The sequence below is a fragment of the Lactuca virosa genome, chromosome 3, assembly GCF_052849685.1.
Source record: "Lactuca virosa cultivar CGN04683 chromosome 3, Lactuca_virosa_CGN04683_v6, whole genome shotgun sequence".
Taxonomy (NCBI): domain Eukaryota; kingdom Viridiplantae; phylum Streptophyta; class Magnoliopsida; order Asterales; family Asteraceae; genus Lactuca; species Lactuca virosa.
Window position 1 is genome coordinate 13938824 of NC_136428.1, and position 18781 is coordinate 13957604.

The 18781-nt window shown below is 32.8% G+C and overlaps 3 protein-coding genes across 3 annotated transcripts; 2 read left to right on the top strand and 1 right to left on the bottom strand.

Moving 5' to 3' along the window:
* Positions 1-7045: 7045 nt before the first annotated feature.
* On the top strand, positions 7046-9070 carry LOC145165246 (putative phospholipid hydroperoxide glutathione peroxidase). Its single transcript, XM_079083950.1, has 6 exons — positions 7046-7316; positions 7964-8040; positions 8182-8243; positions 8364-8482; positions 8549-8716; positions 8833-9070. The coding sequence occupies exons 1-6, from the start codon at positions 7272-7274 to the stop codon at positions 8857-8859; spliced, it is 498 nt and encodes a 165-aa protein (XP_078940076.1). The 5' UTR covers positions 7046-7271; the 3' UTR covers positions 8860-9070.
* Positions 9071-9876: 806 nt separating this feature from the next.
* On the top strand, positions 9877-10388 carry LOC145162221 (defensin-like protein 1). Its single transcript, XM_079081427.1, has 2 exons — positions 9877-10007; positions 10123-10388. Exons 1-2 carry the CDS (start codon positions 9950-9952, stop codon positions 10311-10313), a joined length of 249 nt encoding a protein of 82 aa, XP_078937553.1. The 5' UTR covers positions 9877-9949; the 3' UTR covers positions 10314-10388.
* A 1454-nt stretch (positions 10389-11842) lies between these two features.
* Positions 11843-15020, bottom strand: LOC145165247 (AT-hook motif nuclear-localized protein 5-like). The gene is made up of 5 exons (XM_079083951.1): positions 13978-15020; positions 13131-13198; positions 12839-12970; positions 12521-12682; positions 11843-12436 (listed from the first exon to the last, which is right to left on the bottom strand). Exons 1-5 carry the CDS (start codon positions 14486-14488, stop codon positions 12224-12226), a joined length of 1086 nt encoding a protein of 361 aa, XP_078940077.1. The 5' UTR covers positions 14489-15020; the 3' UTR covers positions 11843-12223.
* Between the last annotated feature and the right edge of the window lie 3761 nt (positions 15021-18781).

Consider the following 18781-nt stretch of genomic DNA (forward strand, 5'->3'; position numbering starts at 1 on the left):
TTATGTCTTTGAGCAAGTTTGTCCCAAGGAGTAGTTGAGGTAACCTGAAATTGTAATTAAGGGAATTATGGGCTTAGGATAAGGCCCATATGGGGTTGGGCCCAATTTAGAAAATTGGGTCATTGGTTGATTAGTGGGCCTTTGGGTCTTTCAGATTGTAGTTTGTGTTGGATTAGGTGTCTAAGCCCATAACTATAATTGGTATGTACTTGATTTGATTTGAGCATGATCCTTTTAGGTTGCTTTCACTCATTCAACTTAACAGGATGATTAATGGAAAGAGAGTTGGATTTATTATTTGGAATAATAAATTAGTGGTTAAAATGATTTTATTAATGTATTACAAGTTTAATATATTATTTGGAAATCATATTATTAATTAGTAATTAATCTGGAATTAATTTTGGGATTAAAGGAACTGATTAATAAACCGAGGGGCTATTTTTCAAATCATTGATAGTTGTGAAACTGGGCTCTTGGACCCATTGGATGGGAGTGGACGAAATTCTATAGGGAGGCCCTATAGATTTCGTCCAAGGGCTTCTAATGAGGTGTCCATGAGTTGCTTTGGCCCTAAGCAAGGAAATTAGGGTTTCCACTTGAAAACCCTAATACCACAAGTATATAAGGAGGCTTCTCCTTGGATTTTCGGCCAACCCTTCTCTTTGGAAGAACCCTAGCCGATTTTCCACCTCTCTCATCTCATCCTTTACATTGGGTGTTTGTGACTCCATTAGAGGTACAACACTTGGGGCACTAAGCTTTCAAGAGTCAAGGATCTTCAAGGAACTCTTCTTATTATAATATAACAAGTAAGGTAATATTCTAACCCTAGTTTAGATATGAATTACGAATTGTGTATGCTAGTTTTAGGGTTATTGCTTTAGTCGTCCATACTCTTTGGCTGAAAGGTCTTTTGTCTCTGTTAATGACCTAGGAATACATGTGAGTTTTTGAAAGGTCAACATAATGTTGGAGCGTTCACATGTTTGATATGCGTGAAAATACTTTGGTCGAATTTTGTTGAGTCAGCTCTTGTTGTGTTCTTAACCTATGTCAGCATATTAACGTATTTACTAGTATTTTGGTAATGGGATTCAGATAGTTTAGTGACTAGATCTGATCCTGATGTCGGAAAGGTTTTGAAAACTATTTTGTAAACACTTTATAAATTTGGGTTGAATTTAAAAAGTTTAAATTTATCATGATTTCGATGGATGTTACTATATATATATATATATATATATATATATATATATATATATAGTAAAGTTCCATTGAGATCACTAACATTTTTATAATCAATAAAATCACTTTTTCAACATTCATTTTAGAGCTTATCTTACATCGAAAAAAATAAATAAAAATATGTAAATTCATCATTTTCAACCTCTTTTCATATTGGTATTCAAAAAAAAAATTCTATGAAAAATGTGCATATTTGTGCACAATATGCATATTTTTTTGTAAGAAAATGCATTTTTTTTTGAACTTTTTTTTAACGATTCAACTTCTATATCAATATCCTAGTCAATTAAAATGTTTTCAGAAAAAAACATATCTAGAAAAAATTAAAAAAATGTGCATATATGCACAAACTCAAATGTGCATATATCGAAAAAATAACTAAAAATATGTAAATTCATTTTATATCGAAAAAATAACTAAAAATATGTAAATTCATCATTTATTAACCTCTTTCCATATTGGTATTCGAAAAAAAAGTACGTCAAATGTGCACCATATGCACATATACACAAAATGAAAATATACATATATGCACATTAATGTACATATGAAAAACATCTTAATAAGTTATGACACTGCTATAGAAAGTGATTTTTTGAAAAAAAATTCAAAACAAACGTTTTTTCTACTTATGTGCATATATGTGCATATGGTGCACATTTTACGTTATATGCAAAAAAAAAAATCGAATATATTTATGGGTAGAGCTTAAAACATGATGAATTTACATATTTTTAGTTATTTTTTTTCGATAGAAAATAAACTCTAGAAAAACGTTTTTACAGATAATGTGCATGTGATGCACATGTTACAGATTTTTTTTTCGAATGTCAATATAAAAAAAGGTTAAAAAATGATGAATTTACATATTTTTATTTATTTTGTTCGATATAAGATAAACTCTAAAATGAAGGTTAAAAAAGTGATCATATGATCAAAAAAAATTAGTGATCCTAATGGATCCAACATATATATATATATATATATATATATATATATATATATATATATATATATATATATATATATATATATATATATATATATATGTCACACCCCGAACTGAAGAAACGGCGGAAACGTCTGGTGGTTAGGGTGACTTCATCTTGTAATACCATCACAGTGTATATAATTGAATCACGACAACATCATCATCACAAAAACAACCATCATTGTTTACATCGGTGTTTTGGTTTACAATATTACATTTCCAAAATATAAGTGTACGATGATAACAAAAATACATCAAAATCCATGAGTTCTTGAAGGCCAACCTGCTTAACGATTTCCTGAGAATACAAGTTATTTTGAAAATGGTCAACATATATAATGTTGGTGAGTTCATAAGCATATTTGTATGAAAGTTTGTATCATTTTGTAAACACCAGAAAATCCGATATTTTCTATAAAAAAAATGGTTTGAACGCTTTGTATCAAATTTAAAGCATGTGTGTTTCCGTTTTGAAAATGTATAAAGAGTGTATTCCAGAATTCCCATGTTTTCTGTTGTAAGTAGAAGATAATGTGTAATTGTAAGTTTTCCCAGAAAATTCGATATCTTCTGCCTGTAAAAGTATTGTGGTCTTAAAACCCAAAGACCGTAGAATGGTGTCTGTATAGTATCGCAACTGTATAATTGTTTATGTATTCCGTAAATTTTACAGTAGAGTTAATTTCTATGTGAGTCGTTATAACCATGCTTGATATGACGGAATTGTCTGTCATGATGTTTTTCAGGCGTCGACTTGTTTAAGGTAAGACATTTGTTACCCTAGACTGGCCTAGTCTAGTTGTAGTGAACATCTCAAGTGCGGGGCTGTCAACCCCGTATAGATCTATACACAAACTCTCGCTCTCCCTCCAGGAGACTCTGGTTATAACTACAGGACTAAAGGTTGTACACTAGGTAGGTACGAATGAAAGAAACGTGTCTCACAAGAACCTTAACTATGTTTACGCGAATATTGTATCACACTATGTAATGCAGTAAATAATGTTTTTGTGTATGTTTTAGGTTTACAAGGACCAATAAGCATGTGAATGGACTACAAAGGCCCAATAAACATGTAATGTATATTCCAGGCCCAATAAGCATGTAAATGGACCACTAAGGCCCAATAAACATGTAATGTTTATTCCAGACCCAATAAGCATGTAAATGGACCACTAAGGCCTAATAAACATGTAATGTGTATTCCAGGCCCAAGAAGCATGTAAATGGACAACTAAGGCCCAATAAACATGTAATGTATATTCTAGACCCAATTAAAGTAAAAATGACGTATTTAGTCATTTTTGTTATTACGTTGTTTGTTTTAGCTCAATTCTTTACCAAAACGACATAAAAGGCCCACTTTTTGTAATGATGGCATTTTTGGCCCATTAAGCCGAAAATTTATAATTTAGGCCCATTTTTGGTAAAAATGACACTTTAGGTCCATTAAGACCAAAAATTTACATTTAAGGGCTTACTTTAAATAAAATAACATTTTTAGCCCACTTTGTTAAAATTACATTTTCGACCCAATTTGATGAAACTTAACATTTACGGCCCAAAGGTATAGAAATTTACCTTTTCGGCCCAAATTTAAAAGATTGACTTTTTCAACCCCTTTTTAACCGAAATTTACATTTTTGGCTCAAATTTGTTTAAAATGACAATTTAATCCACAAGAGTCAAAAATTTACAATTTAAGCCCATGAAACCGTGAAGGTCCAACTATAAGCCCATTTGGTGAAAATTTACACTTTTGGCTCGTTAAAAATAAACCGAAAATATCTTTAAGACCCATTTTTTTTTATAAAAATGTCTCTTTTAGTCCTTGAAAAACCGTGAATGCCCTAAAGGCTTCACCTTTTTGGTTTATTTGTCAAAAATGGCCCCTTAAATGGTTTTGTTTAGTTTTCTAGTGTTCCACAACATGTTTACTCCTTTCACTTCATAGTAAGTTGTATAATATGTGTGAGTTTACCAACATCACCAAGTTTTGGTCGAGTTTTCGAGATTTATGAAGTTTCATCACATAATCACCACAAATAACATAGAAAACACACATAAACATACATGAACACATAGATCTAACACAAATCAACTTGTATCCTCCCCCAAAACATAGTAAAAACCGAAAATAGGGGGTATGAACTCACTTTGGGGTGGTGGATTCGGTTTTGGTGAGGAGTTGAAGGATTTTTCGGCCTAGCTTGCTAATTGAGAAGAGTTTTCGAGTCCAAGATGGTTCTAGGAGCATGAATCACGAAATGAGAGAGGTTTAAGGAGAAATTTTTAGTGTAAACTTGGATTAAAGTTATTAAACTTTACAAAAACTTACCAAGTTGATGAGAAGCTTGAAGTGAATCTCTTGAAGCACACACACCAATTCACGATTTTTAGGAGGAAAAAAAATGATAGACTTTCTTTGGAGAGTTGAGAGAATAATGTGTTTGAGATCAAAGAAGGATGGTGGTGGTGGAGGCTCTTATGGCCGAGAGTAGAGAGAGGGAGGGAAGAAAAGACAAGATGTTGCATGGAGATATGGGAATGTCATGGATATCCAACATGTAATATTAAGGTGTCTTCATGATATTATCCCATCTTTTTTTTTATATAGGGCCGAGAATGATAGGGAAATAAAAGAGAGAGTGTTTTGGGCTTGTTCTTGCTTTGGCCCATTAGGGAGTTTGGATCCATTTGGGTCCACATAGGTGTTTATGGCCCAACATGACAAAAAGAATGGGTTTTCGGCCCATTGGGGTTCAAGGAAGTTGTTCATGGCCCAATAAGGCCCATGAAAGCAAGGTGAGACATTTTAGGTCCAATAAGGCCCATCAAAGTCTTATGGCCCAAAATGTTATAGTTTAATGAATGTGGGTCCATTTAGGGCCCAAATGAGGATTCTTAGCCCAAGATAATCAAGTTGTGGGTTTATTGGCCCATTAGGCCCAATAAATGATTCCTGGTCCAACAAATGTTTGAACCGGGAAATTAGGGTTACAACCCCAAGTAGAGTGTATGAATGTATAGGATTAGGTTTTGGGCTTCACGAGTGAGTTTTGATTCGAATAGTTGTTTTTGAATGAGTAATATGTATAACTTTAAACTTGAAGCTACAAGATACATCGAGAGTTGATTACAATAAGACAGAATTTCCTAGCCCACAATTGCTAGTTGTGACTATATATATATATATATATATATATATATATATATATATATATATATATATATATAGTACATTTTAAAAAAATAGATATATTTAATTATTAATAAAATCTGATTTCCTTTCGTATTCGTAATATTTCGTATCATTATATTCCTTCTGTATTCGTATGTGGCTAGTCTGCGTTTGCGGTAGGGATGAGAATTTGGCCCGAAAACCCGAACCGAACCGAAACCCTAACTGAACTGAACCGAATTAGGCCCGAATAAGCAACTCGATTCGGGTTTCGGGTATCTATATTATGTTTATTCGGTTTTCGGGTTATTCGGTTCGGGTTACCGGAATAAGAGCTTATTCGGTTCTAAATACCCGACCTGAATAAGCATTCCTTGTCCACTTTCTCTAATAGACAGAAATCAAAATCATGATTCACACTTCTGTCCTCGTCATTCATAACAGAAAAAAAACCCTACGTTCGTCCTCATTGTTTCAAAATTGAACAATCTTCTCAACTACTTCCAAACTCGAAATCACTTATGTCGATCCTTCTTCTTGTTTCATAATTTCAAAAATTGACCCTTCCTATTACCTCTAAGGATTCACGGATTCCTACTTTTTCTAGTCATGGAAAATTGGGCTGCAACTCAAGAAACTCAAGTAAGCAATTAATTCTCAATATTTTAATATACTATGTAAATCTTTCAATGTGTTATTGTGTTATGTTAGTCTTTGAACGTTTTATGTTGATGTATAAAAGTACATTATTATTCTATTATTCGGGTTATAGAATCCTAATACGGTTTATTCGGTTTGTTTTAGTTATATTAGGTCCCTAATCATCTTGTACATGTTATTCGGGTAATAATCGAACCGAACCGATTAATACCCGAAACGAACCGAACCCGTATTGGTTAATCGGTTCGGTTTTCGATTCATGCAATTATCCTTATTTAGTTTTCGGGTTATTTGGGTTCGGTCCGGTTCCGACCCAAATAACATCCTTTGCGGTGCCCTAATCAAAAAAGAAAAAACAAATGTCGTCATTTTTAGATACTCACGAGTCACGAAGGAAGAACGCATCCACTTTGTATGAATGTTTTCATTTTTCAATTTTATTTGGATGTTAATGACTTTATGAATTTATGTTGAAAACCTTTTTTTTTATGTTAATTACTTTAATCAGTTTATGACTTTATGTTGAAAAAAACTTATTTTTTAAAATACGTTGCTTATTTATTAAACGGGTTCTATGGGTTGGGTTCGACCCACTAACTTGTGAACTCGCTAACCTATATACTTAAACGGATTATATGGGTTGGGTTGGGTTGAGGTTTTCAACCTACCAACCCGTGACCTGCCAACCTGTCAACACATATATTATATGGGTTGGGGTAAGTTTATGTTTTCTGACCCGCCAACCCGAATCCAACCCGATTGTCATGTCTAATTATCGGTCTTTGTTTCTGTTAAATAACAAGAGTTAAGGCTTATTGTTAGAAATATTTTAAATTACAAGGGTCTAAACTGTGATATTTCTTCCATGGTCATCTTGCACTCAATCAAACACCATTATTAACCGTTGCTCGATCTTAGATCACATCTTGACCGTTAATTGTATCTTGTCCACATACCGACCCGTTTCTCTAGAACACCACAAAGACACGTTGCGAGCTCTGTATTCATACGCATCCACACGAGAAACTCGAATTCTTTAATTCTTGATTTTGACTATTAATTCCCCAAAATCTCATCTTTCTTTCATATAAATTGAAGCCTTTTCTGTTGTCTCAAATCACACAAGTTTTCTTCGTTTTCTTGCACAATCAGTTCAGAAAGATTACAAGTTTTGTCTGTATCAATTATACGATGGCCACTCAAGCCAAGAAATCAGTTTATGACTTCACTGTAAAGGTTAGATGATTTCTAAATTTTTTTCATTTAAGGGTTTTAATTTGGAGTTGGTTTCATTCATCATGTGGCTCTGTTTGTGATTTATATTTTATAGTAAGGTTTTGTTATAGGAGCTTCTTCGAACGATCAGTTTTTTGTTAAATCATACAGAGATGTGATGCGATTATAGAAACTAAATCCATTTGGATCATGGGGTTGAGATTTTTTGCAACTCGCCTTGATTTTCTGATTATTTATTTTGTGGGGTTTACAAAATTAACAAAAAACCATTTTGTCTGGCAGTTTTTGCTAAAATTCACGATCTTTACAACTTTTAGGCTACGTGTTCATGTTTTTATCGGTGTATTTGTTTGTTAATTTTTTATTTTTTTTTAAAAGGCAATCGTCTTTTGATTCAGTAAGTAGATGTCGTTTTTCTAAAACTTGCAAGATTAAGATTCCATATGCAGTCATTAGTGATGAACTTTGCGATCATTATGTCATTTTTTAGCAATATGGTTAATATGGAACTTCTTACTTCTATGAAGTGAACTTTTAAGTTTATACAGATATATAGAGTATTTTTTTTTGTTTTAGGTAACATAAGATTATTTCCATGAATGTTGACATGATTACTGGTGTTTAATTATTTATGCCCTTAATTTCAGGACGTTAAAGGACAAGAAGTGGAGCTTAGCAAGTACAAGGGAAAAGTCTCGCTGATTGTTAATGTTGCCTCACAGTGGTATATATCTACATTAGCTTCTTATATTTACATAATCCAATCAAATCTCACTCGAATGCCAAAAGATTCGACTTTTTTTTTAATCACCACTACCAGAAAGAGTACAACATTTGTCATTGATTTCATTAATTTTTGGTGCAGTGGCTTTACAAATTCGAATTATCCTGAGTTGACAACTTTGTACCAGAAGTACAAGGATCAAGGTTGGTTTTTGGATTTTTTGTTTGACACTTTTAAGGTTTCATATTTTATAATTGGGATATTATAAGCCTTTGGTGGAGGAATGGATTTTTGGATCCTGACCGGTGTTTGTTATTTTACAGGTTTTGAAGTCCTTGCATTTCCATGCAACCAGTTTGGAGGACAAGAACCTGGAAGCAATGAAGAAATCCAGGAGTTTGCTTGCACTCGATTTAAAGCAGAATACCCTGTCTTTAGCAAGGTTGGTTGGTGTTATTTCTTTTTGACTTAATGCAGAAAGAACAACTTAATAGAGGACTTAATGTAGGTTAATGTGAATGGGAAAGATGCTGATCCTTTGTACAAGTTTTTGAAATCAAGCAAAGGAGGGTTTCTTGGTGACAGTATTAAATGGAACTTCACAAAGTTTCTAGTCAACAGAGAAGGAGAGGTTGTTAGTCGCTATGCACCCACCACTAGTCCTCTCAGCATAGAGGTAATTGAAAAAACTATGTCTTCTTATATTCTAATCTTTTGTCATTGATTTAAAAGCTTCAATGGTATGTTAAAAAGTTTTCTTTAATTTGGTTGTGTTGTGGTACGTTGTTGCAGAAGGATATAAAGAAGCTGCTTAATTAATGTGTTGGCTTAAATGCTGTTTCATGAGAGGTGGTGGTTCTTCGGTCAATATAGCAATAAGTTAGCAATCATCATTGTTATAAATGTTTGTTTGTAATTAAGTTGTTAAATAATGTTTTTTTTTTCTTTTTTAAAATGTTAATGTGTTGTTAAATTATATGAATCTTTGATTACTATTTGGCATATGATATACGGGCTTGGAGTTTACAAATGGTGTGTATTGTGTATTATCTATCTGTGTGAGAATGGGCATGAGGCATGAGCAATCGTGGACGTGGTTGCATAATCCTTTGAATAGATATTGAATTGAAATATTATGAAAAGGGGTTATTGGATTTCGAAGAGTTTGTATTATTTTGACAGCGTCATCAGATTATTGATTAATAAAGGTTGTTTCATACCATGCTTGTAACAATAAACGACATTTTTTAGAAATTATGATAAAATACCATTCAATTTGTTAAATTACTATGCCAATGATCCCGTTACAAAAAATTTATATATGTTATGGAAAAAAAAAATAGGCATTCGCATTTCCTTAAAGCAAATTTGTAATATATGAAGCATGTTAATATTTCATTTTGCAAATATAAATGGCCATTGGTTTACTTTTCAAAAAAGTCTTCATGTGTAGAGAAAATACTCCCAACATATATGATGAGTTATAAGATCATTCTTTAGGAATGTCAAATAAAATTGAGAATTATCATAAAAGTCACAAAGAATGCGATACAAGTAAAATATGATTAACAATGCATTAGACATGAAAAACAGGTATGAAATGATGATGGAGATGCTCTCTCTCACCTTTAATATCATTTTCTCGTGAAGATTTATCTTTTGAGAGGACTTTTTTCAAAGTTTTGGCGGATATATAAAAGTGAAAGATACGTGTAGAGACTCTATAGACACTTGTCAAGAACGTCTGTTATTTGCAACTTCAACACGTGAAGCCTACTTCTTCCCATGCATGATTCGATCTAACTCTATTATTGTATTGATGCCCATATATATAAACAAACCATCTTCTCCACCCAAACCACATACATTACAGACACACACAGTTCAATTCTACAGAGCATATATAACCATGGAGAAAATCAGCATCAATGGCGTCTTCCTGGTCCTCCTACTCCTCTTGGTTACATGTTAGTTTCTCTATCTCCTTGCTTACTTACTTAATTACATGGACATAACTTTCGATCTGTTTCTTTTTTCCTGTTGTACTATATATATAGTATAATCAAAGTGCTGAATGTACAGATGAAGAAAAAAGAGGTGGGAGTGGGACGATGATGGTGGCAGAGGGGAGGACCTGCGAGTCGCAGAGCCATGGATTTAAAGGGCGGTGCGTCAGCAACAATAACTGTGGTCTCGTTTGCAAAAACGAAGGGTTTTCTGGTGGTTGGTGTCGTGGTCTTCGTGGAATGTGCTTTTGCACTAAAGATTGTTAGCTCTGCCTCTGGGGAATGTAAATAATATTAATATTAATAATAACTTAGTATGCTTACTTGTGGAATGTGGAATGTGGTTACAGAATATGATAAAATCTATTTTCATAAGTTTATTATGGTATTTAATCGGCTTATTCAAAACACTGTAATGACTAATGAGGTAGGTAATCACTACAAATGACCAAAACAGTAAGGTATATCATGCATATTTTTTCCATAGTTATCATAAATTATAAAAAAAATATCTTACAATACCCTTATAATATAGAGTGATTTTACAAACTTTGTGAATTCTTTTCTGTATAAAGTAATTTATATTCTGCAAAAGCTTTTTTTTTTTTATTTGCAAAAGTTTTTTTTTTATTAAAGTTATTGTACTAAGGATCATCTATAAAGCAGTTTATAAAGCTATACAGTATGTATGTGAGCCAACCTTGTGACTTATGAACAAGAGTAAGAACCTTGGGGTGGTGGTGTTGTTAAGTGAGGGCATCAACAATCTATTGAATACGAACGAGTTCAATAAATTATCAAATCATCGTTACATCGCCCATTAAATACATATTCAACTTTACTTTTGCCACAATTCATTAAACACATTCATTCCTAATGGTCATCTTATTCTCTCTATTGAACCTTAATAAAGAGTTGAATAATCATTGAACTCTTTCATTCAACTCTACTCCATGTCATCATCTACACTCAGTTAAACATTCATTTAATCATAGCCACCACCTTATTCAACTCATATATTATTTACATTGTGTATGCCCTGAGTTAGTAGAGCTAAGGAGCTCCATGATCTCTTCCTCTCTCTCTCTCTCAAATTTTATTTTTATTTATTTATATAAAAGTGGTGATCCAGATGGTGGTTATTTCTTAAGGTGAAGAAGCATTTTGTGGAGTATACCTCAAAAAAATTATAGTTAAACACACAACTAAAGAAGAAATTACTCAATCCAATGATTCGTGAAGAAAAAACCTCCTGGTGGCTTTATCGGATAATTGATTCGGATTCGCAATAAAATAAAGACACCTTCTAAATTATTGGTTGTTTTTCATTTTTAATTGTAATTTCTTTAAATTAGATTATACTCATATGTAAGTTTGTTTCACTGTTATCTTGTTTCAACTTGATTGTAACATATTTTATTTCATTTAACGTTATAGTTCAATTTTAATTTATTATACGGTTCATTTTTCATATATTTATATTGAGATTGTAGATATATGTTTTATCTTTTAAATCTGTTACTCATCACCGAAAAGCCTCATTATATATGGTATTGGTGTTTGATGGTGATAATGTTAATTTTATGTTATTAAATATTTGACATAATTTCTTTATCATAATACTAATGAATATTAAAAATAAACGGAATATTATATTTGACCCCAGAATAACATCATTCCGAAGAGAAATGAACCTACGGAAATAAACCCTCACACAAATCGAAAACGTATAAAAAGTAAAAACAATCAATCTGTAGTAAATCAGCATGAATGCAGATAGATGTACAGAGAGAATCTAAAAGCTAGAAATTAAAAAATTTCCATTAAATTGACCAATGTTTGTCAATGACTACTGACTGGTCACAAATAGGCTAACAATTGAAGATGTAGAAGATTACTACCGACTCGAAAATAATAAAGTTCCTTCCTAAAGCTAGGCCTAGTTCAAAATAAAATAAAAATAAAAATAAAAAACTCTGAGACTTTGTTGATTACAAATACGTTAGCCCACAATCCCATCTATAATCTACACATAAACGAAGACATTAAGGAGGCTAATAATAAGAGCTTAAGATCTCATCAAATCTCTGTTTCTTTCTTTTCTTTTTCACCGGAGGCATTGATTGCATTTACAACAACACGCGCCTATACAGTCATCATCATCATCATCATCATCATCATCCACGGGTTAGGTCAATCTCAGTATGCTGTGAGTTTCTAGGATCTGGTGGCCAAGCAACCGCATGTTGTTGGCTAGTAGGAGCAGAGCTAGCTTCATTCAGCTGAGCACCACCACCAGGACTCTTTTCCTCTCTTGAAGGTGTGTATGTCTCATCTTTAGTCTTTGTCTTTGAACTGTTATTACCATAAACAAAGCTGCATACAACCACCTGGAAAAACAAAGATTAAAAAGCTTTTATAAAGATTGAAGCTTTGAAAGTTGAAGGTGTGTGAGAGAGAATTGAGAAAGATACCTGGACGAGGGTGGATGCGATCAGCCTGCCGCCTATTGCACCACCAATGACATGACCATCAGGACTGCAAACTGATATGCTAAGACCACCGGTTCGGTTGCTGAGTGCACCCGTTTCAGGAAGCAGATAAGATCCTGATAAACATAGTATCTCAAAACGGCCCTACAAAACAGCTCATATTCAACCAAGTAAGATTCACTTTATTTCATGAATCTAACTTTTCAAATAGAAATCAAGATATTATTATTATTATTATTATAGAACCAAAAAGGAAAGTGTTGAAGTTTTCATAAAATAAAAGTAAATTTGTTGACGAACCTCATAAGTGACAGTGGCAGCAGAAGATGTAAACTGGCGTAGTGTGACTGCAGAAACAGCACCGTTGCCTGACAAAATGCATAGAGCCCTTGGCCTTTGTTGTGCGAAACATAGTAACTTTGCTGCAACATCCTGCAAAGTACAGTAAAACCATGCAATTAATTAGTTTCCTTTCCTTTTTCAAAAACATTAAAAAAAAAAAAGGGACTAATAGTTCAATCCATTTATTCAAAGATTTGTTATACTTCAAAGTACAGTGATGTGTACAATGAATAGGCCATTGAGTGCCTACCTCTCCAGCTGCAACATGGATGATGTGGGGTGTAAAAGCTATTCCTGCCGAAGTACTCATCCACTCACCTGAGAGGATAAAAATGAATGTGATGGGAAAAAAAAAAAAAAAAAAAAAAAAGTTAATAACATCAAAGCGAAATGCGTTTTGGATTATAAAATGAACACTTGGCACAAAAAGATACCAACAGAGAGCAGAGATTCTTCAAACAAACAGGAATAGAAACAAAAGCTCGAGAATGAATAAGATATGACCAAAAAGGCACAAGCTTTGTTTATATATATACAACGAAAACAAAATCCGATATAATTCAAGATAAGTACATGTTTCCATTTACACCAATTTCATGTTCTAGGTCTAGAATTGATCTCTCTATCGCATCAGGATCAATGCTCAAAACATGTAAGCAGGAGGCGTGAAATAAAACACAAACGAAACAAACAAAACATTTGCTTGCATGAGATAGAAAACTTTCCTACGCGGGATACCCTAATTTACTTGCTATTTGCACGTGTTCACTTCCGCATATGAAAACCAAAACTTCTATTATATAACTAGATTACATTCAAGAATCATGAACCAGGGGTTTGATACAACTTTCTCTAAAGTTTAACCACATAAGCTAGCATTCTAGTGACATGTAGATTAAATGTGCTTGAGGACAAGGGTAAGAACTAAGTTTCATATAATCATATATCATTTTGATTCGAGTGTGCATGGGGCATTCACTAATGAGATTTCCCTTTGTTTGCTTAATAAATCCAAATGAATTGACAAGCATGAGAATAGGATAAAAACTATCACATCATTCAGATTTCAGGCAAGTTAATTTGGTAAGTAGACATACCGACATCTGCAAGTCTTTGCTTTCTACCACTCCCAGGAGGCCTCCCCCTGTTCTTTTTTGGGGTCGGTGTGAGAGAACCAGGAGAAGCAGCCATGGATGCCGGTGTGAGCGCTAAAGCCATATGTGATCCATCTGGCCCATATTTTCTAGGCCTCCCTCTCTTTTTCTTCCCAACGGAGTCAGTCCCACTTCTAGGGGTGGTAATCGCGACTGTCCCACCACTGTTACCGCCGGCGCTGCCACCAACACCGCCGCCGCCTCCGCCACCCATGTTAATGCCATGAGGAAAATTGGGTGATGGATTGTGTTCCGCTTGGTATGTTGGACCCAAGGAACCTACCCTCATGCTGCTATGGCCATGGGGAGACATGTTAGGGTTTGATTGAGTTTTGAAACCAGGTGGTGGGGCGTGTAAACCACCACCCTGTGAATTACCCGACCCGGCATGAGAACCCGATCCACCAATCCCTCTGTTGAGATAAAACGATGGCATTCCTTCCCTTCCATCCATGCATTTACCCAGGAAACTTTCTCCCGCCCCACCACAAAAATAAACAAAATTTTGACAAAAGACACCACTTTCTTTCCAAAATCCTTCAGTTTAATTCAAATGAATCAAAAATTCAAAATTGAGCAAGAAAAAACACTAACAGGGAATTTAATGAAAAACCCTTAAAAAATAAACAAAAAACTACAAAATTTAATCAAGGGTTTTTCATGGGTTTGTCAAGAGTCGATTTAACCCATATAAAAAAAAAGCGAATTAGGGTAAATTGAAACTTTATGCTGCAAAATTAAAGGTTTTAGTGTGAAGCTTGCAGCCTTACACCAGCGGATTTAACATACAAACAGTGAGTGGTTATATTCGAATAGTGTATAACCAGAGAAAATTTTACACCAGATGAATCTGTGGAGATAGGGAAAGGAGCCTGTTAGTTATGTGTATCGAAAGAGAGAAAATGAGAAACCCTAGATTTAAAATTCAAGAAGAAATGTGAAAGAGAAGAAGTTTTGGGAAAGGGGAAGTGGGGATAGAGAGTGGGGGAGGGTAAAGACAAAAGTGAAATGATAATAGTAGAAAAAATAGCTTTTTGGAATTAAAGTAATCAAAAACTACATTTTCTTTTTCTCCTAAACGGCCCAAAAATTACATATATATTTAAAAATGCGCGTAAAGATCAAAAAATAATAGTAATTAACAACTAAAAGAACATTCTTTTGCTAATGCAAATTCTATATTAATATTAATAAATTAATAATATATTAGTGTTTAGTAAAGCTAAAAAGGGAGAAATATCATTATTATATAACTATCAAAAGTATTAAATATGATTTTATATCATTATATTGATTTTATAGTTATGAATTATGATTAATATAAAGATAATTTTTATATTGAAACCGATAAATATATTATAAAAATAATTTAACACGTTAGGATAAACCTTATATATTATTTAAAAAAATATCTAATAAATTAATATACATAAATTTTCTTTCTATTCATTAGCAATCATCTTATAATACCATATTCTTTTTAGGTGTATTAAATATATATAACATTAATATATATTGCACATTTATCACTTTATTATTATGATAAATATTATAGTTTTTCTTTTAACCGGCAAATATAATCTACTCATAAATTAACATTTAATTTCATCAATGTTCATGACAGGACTTAACCCTCAACCTCTAAGATGAAAGACGTCACCTGATACCGTTTGTGCTAGAAGCCTTTGGTAAACATATATTTAACTTACTTTGTCTCCAAATAAATATATCTATATTTTATAGAATTTTACAAATATAAATAATAATTTTTTTATAATAGCGAATAAAAGTCACTATCTTAAATGCACTTTATGTTATTTTGCTCATAATTAGATTGTTTTCTATAATTTTGGTCAGAGTTTTTTTTTGTTTGAGTTGCTATTGTCATTTTCAAAAAACTAAGTTATATGAAAAAAAAATTATTTGATATAGTTAATAGTGATCGTGTATTTTTTTTCTAAAAAAAAACATTTTATATTACAATGTAAATTTCGTTCGTACAGTATGATAGAATTTTAAAAGTATAATATTATTCAAATTCAATATTATAATTGAATGTATTATTCAAAATTCTATGGCTTAATAAAAAAAATATAAGTATAATTATGTTATAATTATATATAACATTAATTTTGGATGAGCTTATGAACCGCATCCTGAGTCAGTCGGGTACAGTTCAAGATTTTGGAGCCGACCCCTCCACCGCCTCAGTCACCGAATCACAATCGCCTATGCACCGCCATAGATATCTTTCCGATGGTTACCCTAAAATCGACTGAAGTCCATTTTGAGACACCGTCAGTTCCTCCAATCTGATCGTTCGTTCTCACCATCTTACTACTCCCAATTCGATACGTCGATTAAACTCAACTTTGTATATCGAAAGAGATATAAAATAGATGGAGCTAGGGTTTAATTTTGGATTTGAGAGGCTGAGGAAGAACTGAAGCACACATCTAAGAAGTAAAATCAAAAGTTAATTTTTTCTGTTCCGATCCACGGTGTACTCATGCTCCCGTCACTACCACTGATGTGCAACTTCATGCTTCAACGACGTAATTGTGATGGCTTTCAATGAAGATTGCAGCAGTCGTGTGGTTAGTTCCATTCCTGTTCCACCTAATAAGGTCGTTATGGTTAAGATGATAATAGGAAGCTAAAATACATTAAAAAAAATATAATATATTGTTTTTTGCATTTTAACCATACAATGAAAACCATATTGATCGTCAAAAATTTAGATTAATAAACGAGCCCCTCTTGTTAATAATATTTTTTAAGTTATGGATTTTAAACTCTTTTTTATATAGTTAAAGTTCATAAGGAAACGAATTTTATATAAAATAATAAAAATAAATATACAATAAAAATAAATATACAATCAAACATACATTTCTATTTATATATTACATTAAAAAAACACGCGTATCAAATGCTTGATAAAACTTAAGGAGACCTATGATAGTAATGGCTAATGGAACTCTTAAAGGTTGACTCAATGATACCATTTATTTTCATAGGGTGCAAAAGCACTTTGGGTTTTGTTATATGCTTTTAATATTTGTTGTTTGTCGTAAGATTTTATATAAACTAAACTTGTTATATCTTAACATTTGTGATTGAGTATATCATAAAAATACCCAGAAAGAGTATAAGAAAAGTCATTGAAAATTCATTATACATTTAGAAATACCGTAAATGACAAGAGATAATTTATTTTTTCCAAAGGTTACCCCTACCTCCTACCCTACAAAGGTGATCCTGTGATGGGGCTTGAATGGTATTTTTATTTTTAACTTTTTTATTTAGAAATACAAAGTAATTGTTGTGCAGCAGTGGGGACAGAAGTCAACAATTCTTGAAAACAAACAAATAAAGTGTAAAAGAGAAAGTGAAAGGTGAGTGGGGGTTACGCTATTTTTATTTTTAACTTTTTTATGGGTTTAAAGAAAGTAAGTACCAATAAATGGCGTTTTCTATTTAAGTCGTTTTTACCAAAAGTTTAAATCAAAATCACGTAGAAATAAAATTATTAGTTATGACAATATAACTATATTAAATTTTTTTGATTAATAAAACATATTAAATGTATAAAAGTGTGTATGTTGTTTCACGACAAGAAATTAGACAAATAATGTCCTGTTTTTTTGTCAATTCCTGATTAGTTATTATTGAAATATGGTGTCCACAATCAAAACTTATTGTAATATTACTATTATTATTATTAATAGTATGGTCATTATAAGGTACACCTAAAAACAGAAACAAGCAATTGATGACACGAGAAAATTATAGTGGTTTGATTTGTTGATTAATTAAGCCTTTAATAAATTAAAGACATCTTAATTAAATGAAATCCGAAGTGTTAGAATGTTATAGATAAATGATATGGCAAGTTAGATAATTATCAAATATATGGATAATTATATTGTGACTCGATATTTATCCTTTTAGGTTTAAATTTTCCATGTAAATAGAGGGGTCCGAGACCAGATTTGACAATGCATAAACATATGAAATCTCTCTAGACAAACCCTAGTATTCGACAGAACCTCTCACTTTGTAACACCCTGTTACGAATCGTTTCCATAATTCGGAGTTGTGACCCGAGGGTCAAGTATCATAAGGCTTCGTGCTTTGGGAATGAGAGGTTTAGGCCCACTTTGATGGTGGATAATGTAGGTTATAGGTATTGAGTGTTCGGTTCGCGTTTTGAAGCCCAAGGGTATAGCGGTAAAGTGATAGTTCGGGTCTTTTATGAACTTTGGATTTAATCTTGGGAAGTTGTAAGGCAAAGGAGAGTTGATAGAATTATAGAGATTCTCATTACCTTTCCGTGGATATAAAGAACGTCGAAATCGGACATAGAACAAAGAAGTTATGGCCTTCGGAAGATTGGTGGTTCTAGACCCTAGCCGATAACGTTGGGCGTACGCTATGAGTACGTCGGGCGTACTAGCTCGACATCCGGATCGCGGAGGCTTCAACTGTTCCCAAAAATAAGACCCAAAATTTTCATTTTTAAAATTTATAAAACGGTAATCCAACACATTGTCACACAACCAAGATAGATCAAGTGTATCACTACAACATAAAATATCAGAGTAAATCACAAAATGCGGAATGAGGTGGTGTGTGCTCTGCAATCATCTCGGACTCTTCCCTTTTGAACCAGAAGCACCTGAAACATAAACTAAAAACCGTAAGCACAAAGCTTAGTGAGTTCCCCAAAATACCACATATTATA

Excerpts from the sequence above, each read along its gene's own strand:
- LOC145165247 (XM_079083951.1), bottom strand. The coding sequence starts at position 14,488 with ATGGATGGAAGGGAAGGAATGCCATCGTTTTATCTCAACAGAGGGATT. Across the intron at positions 13,199-13,977 it reads GCAAAGACTTGCAGATGTCG|GTGAGTGGATGAGTACTTCG; the intron begins GTATGTCTACTT and ends TTATCCTCTCAG. Across the intron at positions 12,683-12,838 it reads CTGCCACTGTCACTTATGAG|GGCCGTTTTGAGATACTATG; the intron begins GTTCGTCAACAA and ends GCTGTTTTGTAG.
- LOC145162221 (XM_079081427.1), top strand. The coding sequence starts at position 9,950 with ATGGAGAAAATCAGCATCAATGGCGTCTTCCTGGTCCTCCTACTCCTC. Across the intron at positions 10,008-10,122 it reads CCTACTCCTCTTGGTTACAT|ATGAAGAAAAAAGAGGTGGG; the intron begins GTTAGTTTCTCT and ends CTGAATGTACAG.
- LOC145165246 (XM_079083950.1), top strand. The coding sequence starts at position 7,272 with ATGGCCACTCAAGCCAAGAAATCAGTTTATGACTTCACTGTAAAG. Across the intron at positions 8,244-8,363 it reads CCAGAAGTACAAGGATCAAG|GTTTTGAAGTCCTTGCATTT; the intron begins GTTGGTTTTTGG and ends GTTATTTTACAG. Across the intron at positions 8,483-8,548 it reads AATACCCTGTCTTTAGCAAG|GTTAATGTGAATGGGAAAGA; the intron begins GTTGGTTGGTGT and ends GACTTAATGTAG.